The following is a 12,354-nucleotide window of genomic DNA, read 5'->3' on the forward strand; positions in this document are numbered from 1 at the left end:
ACATTAAAGACGGCACAATATATACTGTCGATGCCTTTGTAGAAGAGGTTGATTTAGAAATTAAACTGAAATAATAATTTTGTATCATCTTTTGCACTGTGACCACCAGGAGCCTCTACTCTGGACCCAGAGATGTGCGGCCGGTACAAGCTCTCAGTGATGGTGAAGGACATGTCTGGGAAGGCAAACGCTTTCTTCACCACTGGCATCGTTACTGTCGAGGTGACTGGAAACACCTGGGCATCGCCAGACCCTGTACGACTTCAGGAGAACCTTCCAGGCCCGTACCCCATCCCCATCTCACAGGTGAGGAAGCAGAGCCCTCATCGACATGTGTTCACACTCAAAGTCCACCGCTCTAGCACATACAGTGTTTATACCCTTCATCTACATTCATCTACATTTAAACCACTTTTACTTATTTGATCTTTTCCATAAGTCATGCAAACAACTTGGAGGTAAGTGCTTTATTGTTCATGCAGTTCCAAGTGATATATCATATTACAATAAAACAAACTATGTCAATAGCCTGGGCCGAGTAAAATGGCATCATATTGCCAGTTGCTGTTTTTAATGGCTCTTGGGTCCTTCTAAGTGACCAAACACTGAATTATTGATGCTGTTCAAATGCCATGGATCCTTTTAGGCTACCTCCTGACTGAGTCCCTTTAACTCCCATAATCACTCACTCTCCCACCCACCACCACCACTGAGGGGTATTTTACAAACCTGACAGGTTAAAGGCAAAATCCACCCCTAAAATAGACTTCACACATGGCTTGTCATTTTAATCATATTGTACATCTCAGCATAAATATTTTAGTATTTCAGTTATCTAGAGACAAATCTGACAGCTGATACCTGCCATTCAATGGGACGATAAAATAAAAAATGGGTGAAATATAAAATCTCAATTATTATGTAACCTTGAATTATGCTTCGACAAAGTAATTGATTGATCCTTAAACATAAAATGAATCAGCAGCTATTGTGATAATCAACCAATAATTTAAGTCATTTTCCAAGCAAAGATGCTAAACCCTCTCTGGTTCCAGCCTCTCAGCTGTGAGGCTTTTCTACATCATTTACATCATTGTAACGTGAATATCTTTGGGTTTTGAACTGTTTGTTCGAGGAACCAACACATATGGAAACATCATCTTCCACTGTGAAAAACTGTGACGAGCATGTTTCACCATTCTTTGGCATTTTATCGACCAAATATAGAATCAATGAATCGAGAAAATAATTTGCCAGATCAGTTGATGATGAAAATAATTGTTGGTTGCAGCGCAATTTGCCAATGAGGTTTGTTGTAATTATAAATTGCAACTGAATAACTGAGAAGACACAACAGTAACCATGGTGATTTCACTGTAATATAGACACATTTTCAGATCAGAAGCTGGAAATCTAATACATTTTCGATGTAGTCTCTCCTTTGAAAAAAAGCTATAAGCCCACTCACTATTTCATTGTTGTCTTATTCCAAAAAGTTCCTTATAATATCTGATCATCAATCAATCAGAGACGTTTAATTATATTTGGAGTTAACACTTTAATTCTACATTACGGCAGTACCGTAATTTCTGTAAGGTTCTCTTAACATATGTCTGTCCCTGGTCTTGTCTAACCTTGTGGTTGTTATAATATTAGCCATATCAGCTACATGTCTAAAAATAACTCAAAAGCCCTCAGAGGTTCTGTAACACATGGAGAGAAAAAAAATCAGCTAGCAGTGGCAGTTACCCTTTGTGAGGAAATTCTACGCCTGCGTGTTAGAAAATCAACTTTATTCATTCACTAGCGAGAACAGTGGAAACAAACAGGATTGTAGAGCTGAATGTGATGCTAAATCATAAGCATGTGCAGGATCTGAGAGTCGGCGTGGCCAGTAGGTATATCACAGTATCTCCCCCTCCTCCTGTTTTCTCCCACCTCCCCCACACTCGCCCTCAGCCTCTCATCTCTCCTGTTCTAACAGCCCCTTCCACCCACTGAAAACGTGTGGATTCACAAGTGTGGGCACATTTGATTTGGGTTTTTTTTCAAATGGTTTTCAAAAGCCAGTTCAAATCTACAATACAATCTTTTTTTTCTTATATGTTTAATACCTAATAACCAATGCTATAGCGCACAGCTTGGTAAATTTGAAAGTGTAATTCATTTTCATAAATGTAATATCAACAATTAGCATCTGTGCCTCTTTATGTAAATTAGGTTGTGTGAAAATATTTCACTGAGCAGATTCCCTTAGTGTATCCGCTTTAATTTCTAATGAAAAACCCTCTATTATTCCATCACTCAACCATCTACATGACAACCATTTAGTTACATCCAGAATAAATCCTACAAAACTGGATTAGTTTAATGTGGATGTTTACTTGGGGGAAGCCTCATTTCTCCCCCGCTGAGTGATTGTACTGCTGTGCTCAGTAGGTGGTAGGACTACCCGCTGCTATGACACATGCAGACATAGACATGTTCAAGAGCCCACACTATGGATCTCAGCTCCCCTACTGTCTCAGATAAATGGAGCAGTCATCTTCACATCCACTCATCTGTAACAAATGTTGTCTTTTTCTTCCATGCTGGGGCGACATTTTTGACAGATGCTTAAATCAACCTGTTGCTCACCTTTATGTATTTCTTCCATCATCTTTCTTGGCGTAAAAGTTATAAAACTAAGTTGAGATTGTGATAAATTTGATCTGCAATCAGATCAAAATATAATTAATTTGAACCCTACTAGACTTTCGTCATGGCCCCATAATCAGTGTTCAATATTACAAATTATACCTTTATCAACATGTCGCTTCAGCTAAAATGATTCATCAGAGGTTTGAATAACACCAACAATAAAGGCGCTTTGACCAAAATGTGATGTAAAGGAATAATCACAATAAATGCTTATGATGCTCCGTATCTGAATAATGAGTAAATAAGCAGCTGTTTGCTAATTTATTCGCCTTATCAATTTAATAAGGTGATAATATGTCAGTGTTTTGTTTACAACTTGTTTATGCTTCCCCCAAGTGGCCAAAATAAACATTGTTTGCTATTAACCTGTTAATGCAGGTTTAATGTTTCAAACCCAAATGCAACTCTTCCTTTGTTTCTGTCTCACTAATGCTTTTGTTCTGCCTTCCAGCCAAAGTACACACTGTGGTTTTATCTGTCATCTGCTAAAGTCAACATCAACCGTTAATACTGCTGATCATACAAGCAATAAAAATGCCTCTGCTCCCTCCAAGATACCCAATATTTACCATGTCAGTATCAATTTAATATCGTATATATATATGATATAGGACTGCAACTAAAGATCATTTTCATTATAGATTAATCTACAGATTATGTTTTTACTTAATCTATTGAGTCCAAGGTGGAATATTTAAATTGCTCGTTTTGTCCAGCTAACGCTTCAAAACCTAAACATATGTAGTTTGCTATTATTAATGATAAAGAAAAGCAACAAATCCTCACATTTGAAAAGTTGCAACTAGCGAATGTTTTGCACTTTTGCTTGAAAATGGACTAAAACAATAATCAAAATAGTTGCAGATTCATTTTCAATTTCATTTCATCTACAAATTGTTCCAGCTCTGATATTCTTAGTATTTCCTGATATTGTGTTTAATGCAGGACATTGCAATATTTACCGCAAGTCAGCAGCTGATTACTCTCCAGTGCACATTGTCTTGGAGAAAAGCACACGCACACATGACACACTCTTGACGCAGCTCAAACAAAGGGGGAGACAGAATTCGCTCTGCAAACTCAAACACTGACGGAGGCAAAACAGATGACTTCATAGATGTTTTGTACAGATCTTTATATAGCGCAGTCAGTGATCATTAATCAGCTCTTCAAACATATCTCTTTAAAGTTCTGATGTCTAGAAACACACCATAACATCGAGAGGCAGCCAGCTGTGTGAAGCGGCTTTATGTATACAGAAGCACAGTGTTTGGGCAGTCATCTCCAAAACAAGGGAGTTGAGGAGATACACATGCCCTGTGTGTGCATCAGCTGTGTTGCAACTGGGCCCCTCTCCTTCTTGGGTGCTGTTTGATGGCTACCAGGGCCCTTTCAGCCCCACTGCACAGCCCTCTGTCAATGGCTGTAAAGCAGAGTGGAAAATCCCCTTCAGCCTGCATAGTTAGTTTTGGCTGTGCTCTCTGTTCCACATCATTGTCAGTGCATTTGGTTGGCTCCTTATCATATAAACAAATGTAGCTTAGCTTTGTACTTATACATCATGCAGGCCCTGCTGAATAGCTTCCTAGGTTTATACTGCATGATACATTTCCTGTTGCACCCAAATGATAAACACTTTATGCATGTTTACTATAAAACTAAATTGACAAGGGAAATCTTTAAAATATTTATCACTTTATACAAGTTTAAATGATATAAATGGTATAAGTATAACATTTTCATGGTGTGTGTGTGCGTGCGTCTATGTGTGTGTTTATGTAGGTCAAATGGAGTGGAAGTCAGGTAGAGTACAGTCTGGAGGGGGAGTTTCCAGAGATGCTCTTCACCATCAGCAGAGAAGGAGTCATTTATCTCAACGCCCCTCTGGACAGAGAGACACAAGACCAGGTCTGTATGACTGCAAGCTAAACATCTCCAGCAACTAATAATAAATGTCAGTTTATGATAACTGTTTAAAGCGTCAACACATTAGGGCTATAGGTGCTACACTGTTCCTTTAAGACTAATAAATGATTGTTTAATGATATAAAGTTTGCATAATGTTTTGGTTCTCACAAGATCCTCTTAAAAAAACAACAGATTTACATGTGATATGTTGTGCTACTTTTCTCTCTCTTTTCGTTCACTTTTTAATTGTTTTCAGCAACTGATGACACGGAGCTTGACAGTAGATTCAAAACGCTGTAAAAGAACAATATGAAGGGGCTGATTTGATGGCACAACATTTCTTATCTAGTCAAGAAAACTCTTATTCCTCATATAACTTACCAACTGAACAATGTTTTTCATTAAACGAACCCTGGTAACCATTACTGCAACAAAACTGAGCAGAAAAAATAAGTGATTCGGCAAACAACACAAAACCTGATAAGCAGAGCTATGTTCCTTCAACATATTCTGCCTGTGAAAAAGATTGTGTTATGACAAGGATAAAGCTTCATTCCAAATATTGTTCACTTTGTTCACAGGATAAGTAAAGGATTGTTATTTGTGGTAGGATTACAATTTTAAAATCATAATTTGTTTGCATTTTACTTCTGAGTTTTGTTTACAACTTAAGCTCCTGAGAGCTTTGAATGGCTCACTGAACAGGATACTCTGGCACAAATGCTCAAGTGGACAAATAACAACCCAGAGAGGCTGAGCTACATCACTGGATGTGATTACTGTTTAAACTCATGCTTCTAGCATATTGCGTTAACTGTCTTCTGTAGTGACACTTAATGGAAAGGTGCAGAAAATCTTATCTTTTTGCTATTTTGCAACTCCTAGTGATGGAAAGGTTGTAGATGCAGACGTACCCTCACTTAAAAAATGATTGATAATCCGTGGACGTGTTAAAGAGCCACTAAATGCCAAACTTCTCTTTTCTGAATACAACTCCATCAGTCTGTGTACTTCATGAGTGATGGTGCACTGCTGATGAAGTGTTGTGCTCCCACCTGCCAGAGGTGCAGAATGATGAACATAGAGATGCCTATTCGTGGAGGTTGTTTCTCACTTCCATCCATCTATTTAGTTTACCAGTTTAGCTCTATTGCAAGATCCAATCCCATCGTGTAGTGATTACATGGATTACGTGTCACGGGGAGCGTAAGGACTCAAATGCAACACACAAGAAACCAGGAATTGTATATACACATTAATAACAAGACTGAGTAGGGTGGGTGTGGGGGTCTGGAAACCCTGGCAACGTGGAAGGTCGGATGTATCCGCATGGAACAGGGCAACTTTAGTTTGACTGCCGTGGAGTTGATAACTTCCTGGATCTCAAACGGGCCGATGAACCGAGGGGCCAATTCTTTAGACTCTACCCGTAACGGGATGTCCCGAGTGGACAGCCACACTTTCTGGCCCACTAGGTATTTGGGGGCGATGGTGCGGCGGTGGTTGGCAGCCGTGACGTACCGGTCCGTCGAGCGGAGGAGAGGAGCTCCAGCCTGGGTCCAGAGGCCGGTTACAAAGTCTAGAGAGATGTGGGACCAGGGACGATGGGGCACTGGTAGAGGTAGCAGAAGGCTGGCAGGAGCTTGGTGAGACGGCTTGTGCTGACTACAAATGGGACACGCATTGACGAACCCAAGAGTGTCCTCCTGCAGGGTGGCCCACCAGAATCTCCGTAGAAGGACCTCCTTAATCCGTTGGATCCCAGGGTGGCAGGTGAGCCGGGAACTGTGGGCCCATTGAATGATGTCAGATCTAAGATCCAGGGGAACAAATAGGCAGTCCGGCGGGCAGGAACTGATTTTTCAAGGCGGCTTTGACCCTCTCCTCCACCTGAGAAAGGCAATCAAGCGAGGTACTGGAAGGATGGGATCCGGATCGGTGACGGAGTCCTCCCCTCCCACAAACAGACGAGACAGGGCGTCTGGTTTAATGTTGTGGGAACCAGGCCGGTAGGACAGAGAAAAGTTGAACCTGGTGAAGAATAGTGACCACCTGGCCTGCCGGGAGTTCAGTCTCTTGGCTGATTGGATGTACGCCAAATTCTTGTGGTCAGTCCAAACCAGAAAAGGCAGCTTGGTCCCCTCGAGCCAGTGACGCCATTCCTCAAGCGCCAGCTTAACGGCCAATAACTCCTGGTTCCCGATGTCATAATTTCTCTCTGCCGGCAAAAATCTTTTAGAGAAGAAGGCACAGGGGTGAAGCTTCTGGTCATCGGCCGCCCTCCGCGACAAGATGCCCCCTACCCCTACGTTGGAGGCGTCCACCTCCACCACAAACTGTCTGTCCTGGTCCGGAACTCGCAGGATAGTAGCAGAGGTGAAACGGGACCTGAGGTTCTGGAAAGCCCCCTCAGCCGAGGGAGACCATTGAAACAGCACCTTTGAAGAGGTGAGGGCCGTGAGTGGGGCAGCCACCATGCTGTAGCCGCGGGTGAACCTTCGGTGAAAGTTTGCGAACCCCAGGAACCGCTGTAACTGCTTACACGAGTCAGGAACCGGCCAGGAGGTGACCGCGGAGACTTTGGCAGGGTCCATCTGCATGCTCCCCCATCCCACAATGTATCCCAGAAACAAGACAGATTCAACATGTCTCTAAGAACATAATTTACCAATGCCTGGAATACCACTCGGGAGTTTGTGAGGCCGAACAGCATCACCAGGTATTCATAATGTCCAGAGGCGGTGTTAAAAGCCGTCTTCCACTCGTTTCCCTCCCGGATCTGAACTAAGTGGTAGGCATTGCGAAGATCCAACTTCGTAAAGATGGTAGCCCCCTGCAATAACTCAAAAGCGGAGGAGATGAGGGGAAGAGGATATCGGTTCTTTACCGTGATGTCATTGAGGCCCCTGTAATCAATACACGACCTCAGAGTCTTGTCCTTCTTTTCCACAAAGAAGAATCCTGCCCCTGCCGGTGAGGACGGATAATCCCGGCAGCCAGAGAGTCATTAATGTAACTTTCCATGGCCTCCCTCTTGGGTGCCGACAGGGAATACAGGCGACCACGAGGAGGGGACATGCCGGGGTGTAGCTCAATCGCATAGTCGTATGGACGGTGCGGGGGCAGAGACGTGGCCGGGGCCTTGCTGAATATCTCCTGGAAGTCATGATATTCAACCGGCACCCCCGATAAATCCGGAGCAGGACTGGAGCAGACGGACTGCTGCTGAGCGGCGGCTTGCTTCAGGCACACCTTGTGGAAGGCAGGGCTCCACCCCAGAATGGCCCCATCACCCAGTCAATGTTGGGGTTGTGGCGGCAGAGCCAGGGGTATCCCAGAATCAACGAAAGATGAGGAGACCGTAGAAGGTGAAACTGGATGGTCTCGTGGTAGTTGCCGGACAGTAGCAAACCCTGGTCAATCCCCAGAGGAACCCGGTCAATCCTCAGCTGCAAGGCGAGGTCCTCGTCCATGAGGCTAACATCAGCCCTGGAGTCAATGAACGTAGCGAGGGCGTGGGACCCGTCAGTTAACAGCAGTCGAACGTGACACAGGGGTCTTTGGTTGGGGAAGAGTCTTTGGGTTCGGCTCACCAGTATGTTCCCCATTACTGGTGAGCCCGGTCTTTTGCTGGGCATCTGGAAACAAAATGGCCACCCTGGCCGCAGTATAGACAGAGGTTCCTTCGTCTACGGTGCTCACGTTCCTCTGAGGTGAGGCTGGTGCGCCCCACCTGCATGGGCTCAGGTCCGCCTGGCAATGGCTCAGCATCGAAACTGGTGGGCGCCGCAGGTCCTCGCTGTCGGCCGGATGTGAAGTGGCCTAGTGGCCGCTGTCGTCTCTCTCGCCTCCTCACCTGGATCCGCCGATCCAGTCTGGACGTGAGTTCGATGAATCCATCTAGCGAGGATGGTAACTCAAAAGATACCAGTTCATCTTTAAGATAATCCGCTAGCCCTAGCAGATAAGCGTCATTTTGAGCCGCAGAATTCCAATCACTCTGGCAAGCTCTGGTCCGAAAGTCAATCGCATAGTTAGCTACCGTCCGGTCTCCCTGCTTTAGACTCACCAGACCTCCGGTAGCGTCTGGACCCATGGAAACTCCGCCGAAGACCTTGCGTAGCTCGGCCGAAAAAGCAACAAAAGAGGAGCAAGCTGTCGTCTGTCGCTCCCACTCTGCTGTTCCCCACAGCCGAGCTCTCCCTGTCAAACTGGCGGCAGCGGAGCTGGAGGAGGCCCAGGACTAGTTGCAGATCTCATAGCTAGCGTTAGCTGCTAAACCTGGGCAACTAACGTAGCCATCACTTGCTCCTGGTTAACGGCCGACTGCCGTAGCTCGTTCGTCATCGAGGCAAACCTCCACCTGCTCCATCCGGTTCAGAGGTGGCGCTGTGTGTGCTGGGTCCATGAGTGGCCAGATTGTACTGTCACAGGGAGTGTATGGACCCAAATGCAACACACAGGAAACCAGGAATTGTAGATACACAGGTTTATTTACCGAAACAGGGAGGTACAGGAAATCCTAGGACACATGCAGAGACCTAATGAAAAAGGATAATTTCACACAGCAGAGGGTCTTACTGAGACATAAGTAACCCAGGTTCAGAGATGAGGAAACCGAGCTCGAGGTCGGGGACAGAAGGCTGGTGGGTATTCCGGGGATTTGACAATGGTCGGTAACAGGAAATCAGTCCGGGGGTAATCGCTGGAAAGTCTGACATGAGTAGAGAACAATCTGGCACTGAGTGAGTGACTGGGAGAGGCTTAAATAAGGACTTGATTAATTGGCAGCAGCCTGAGCCCAAGGTGAGGTGATGAGATGGGAGTGGCTGGCTAGTGAGGTGAGAAGGAGGCGGGGTGTGGAAAAGTACCGGGCTGAGGTAGGAAGTACTGGAGCAGAATGTGACATTACGTATATTTTTATATGTATAAATGCTCCACAGAGGTCACAATGTAAAGGTACCACGTCTGTTAACAAGATATAACCACGACCTCATACAAAGGCAAACATTCTGTTTCTCCTTTTGCCTTGTCAGTTTCAGATCAGCATTGTGGTTGAGCGTCCGGATGGCAGAGAGATTGCCAAACCTGTGGAGTTGAGGGTGATGGTGGGCGACGCTAATGATAACAGACCCACCTTTCCACAGGCACAGTACCACACTGTGGTCAAGGAACTGGCTGCTCGAGGTAAGTAACATATTTTATATATTTTAGCAGTCTCAAAGAATATTTGGAAAATGTTTCTTAAAAAATTTGTTCACATTTTGCTCCTTCAACATGTGTTTGAAGCGTCCAAAACGGCCCTGACCAATACGTTTACAGAGGAATATGTATTAATTTATTGCATAATCTAAAGCAAAACGAACATGTTATAGTGTCAATAGTCACAATGTTTCTATGTAAAAATACTTTGATGAACTATATTCAAAGTACTAAACTAAAGCCAATTTCTCATATAAACTCCTTACAAGTCTGAACAATTCGGACATGTGCATTCTCACAACTCTAGATTCACTAATTACTATTGAAGGGATCATTGTAAATCAACCCGATGAGAACCCTAAATAAATTCAAATTCAAATTTATTTGTATAGCCCAATATCACAAATTATACATTTGTCTCAGTGTGCTTTACAGACTGTACAGGTTACGACACCCTCTGTCCTTAGACCCTCGCATCGCACAAGGAAAAACTTCCTAAAAGAAACCCCAAAATTAAAGGGGGAAAAATGGAAGAAACCTCAGGGAGAGCAACTGAGGAGGGATCCCTCTCCCAGGACGGACAGACGTGCAATAGGTGTCGTGTGTACAGGATAAACAACATAGTACAAATACAACATTTGACAGAAATTATGTTGTGTTGAAAAAAAAAAAATAGAAAGTATGGATGAATCCAGGAAAATGTCAATAAGGCTACCCCGGATGGTGAGTTAGTAACACACATTTACATAAATGCATACAGATAGAGAGGGAGAAGAAGAGAGGGAGGGGAGGAGAGAGGAAGAGAAGGAAGAGAGCAGGGAGGTGTCCCCCGGCAGTCTAAGCCTTTGTCCCTCTAACTCTATAATGGGAATCTTGTTTCACAACAAGGTAGAGGAAACACTGACTTGAAGGGACATTGCAGTGATGAAAGAGCTGAGAGTGCCAGATACTTTTTGTGAAAGCAGATTGGGATTTTTGCCCGGACACGGGGGAAAGCACCCTCACTCATAAAAAGAAAATGGTGTTGTGACATATCTGGTCCCGGCATAAAAGCTTTTTTGTTGATGCTTTAAAATGCTTGATTCTGGGAAATGAATTAGATTGGACAATCTGTTAATCTTAATGGAATTACTGAGTGAGGATTAAATGAGAAAGCTATTGTTATATCCTTCCTCGCCCTTATTTCGGCTCTGTGACTGTAATTTATTTCAGAGAGATTAACATTTTACATTATTTGGCTTTATTACAGGATCTCTCAGAACCTTTCAGAAGTGTAAAGTACTGGTTTTTGATTTTCAGTAACAAATTTAGAAAAAATTTCTTTACTGGTTTATCTTTCCCCAGGGACAGAAATCCTGACTGTGCAGGCAGCCGATAATGATGATCCCAAGACGGACAACGTGCGGATCTTTTATCGCTTAGTTGGACAAATTCCAGAGAGTCCTCGTGCCCTCTTCAGAGTGGACCGTGACTCAGGGGTGATCTCCGTCCAAGCAGACAGTATGGAGGGCACAGCACCTCAATACACCCTCACCATCACCGCTGAGGATGCCAAAGGTGACTTTGGATCGATGTAAAAATACAACCCTTTTGATGTTGGGACTTTTCCTTTTATAACCTCCCAATGTCTCTGTCTAAATGGCATTTAAACCGTGGCTTGCTTCTTTAATTGATATTTCTCTTTGCTGAAGTAGGACATTATGTTTGGAGGAATAGAATATTAGAGATAAAGGTTTTTGATCAATTGACTTGAAGGCCAGTATTGATACCTCTGCCAAGAAAATAAATAAATATATATATTCATAAACACCCACATAACTTAAAAATCATATCAAAATAAACAATAACATATATAATAGACAGATTACATTATAGGTCACAGAATATCTGTATTTTATATCCTAACATTAGCAAGTAAAGTATTTACTGTTGTTACTACTTTACCTTATACAAATGTTATCTATGACATATTTTTAAATAAGAATTTATTCTTTTAAGTATAAAAGAAAATGTCACAAACAAAAAAGGTTGAACACTTATTTATACCTACTTATTTATTCTAATTCTAGCACTGTGCCTGTATTATGTAGACAAATATAGACACATACTGTTGACAGATGCATTTTAGCTGTGGTTTGGTTATCCAAGGTCACTTTTAGCGCTACCACAAATAAGACAAATCTCATTTGTGGAAGAAAGCTAAATTAAGTATTCTACTATGAATATAGTGCATCCCTAAAGGTTTCCATTCACCACCCCTGTTATTTAACTAAAGTACATGGCCAATTTTGAATTTCCCTTAAATGTCAGCCATAATGAAGAAATAGTTGGTAATCAAGCTGCAAACTGTTGTTAGGACATTATTTTGAAGGTGCCAATTAAGAGGTGAGAGTGAAAAAGAGCAGTGATACAAAAAACTATTCTAAAGCAGTTACTATAGCAGTAAGTAACATAACGTATGGGTATTTAAAACAGTGCATGAATGCTAGCCTCTGGGGTGAAAGATGATGTGGTCTTTGTGACTCATACATCAGGTGGTGATGG

General features: G+C 43.0%; 1 protein-coding gene across 1 annotated transcript in view; it reads left to right on the plus strand.

The window, feature by feature from the left end:
• cdh16 (cadherin 16, KSP-cadherin) overlaps positions 1-12,354 on the plus strand; it is a 28,506-nt gene that overhangs the window by 4,673 nt on the left and 11,479 nt on the right. Inside the window, exons 6-9 of the mRNA XM_029426690.1 lie at positions 110-306; positions 4,483-4,608; positions 9,645-9,795; positions 11,155-11,367. Coding sequence (XP_029282550.1) covers positions 110-306; positions 4,483-4,608; positions 9,645-9,795; positions 11,155-11,367 — 687 coding nt within the window. The remainder of the gene's footprint in view (positions 1-109; positions 307-4,482; positions 4,609-9,644; positions 9,796-11,154; positions 11,368-12,354) is intronic.

This window comes from Cottoperca gobio, chromosome 3 (genome assembly GCF_900634415.1).
Source record: "Cottoperca gobio chromosome 3, fCotGob3.1, whole genome shotgun sequence".
In the NCBI taxonomy this organism is placed as follows: Eukaryota; Metazoa; Chordata; class Actinopteri; order Perciformes; family Bovichtidae; genus Cottoperca; species Cottoperca gobio.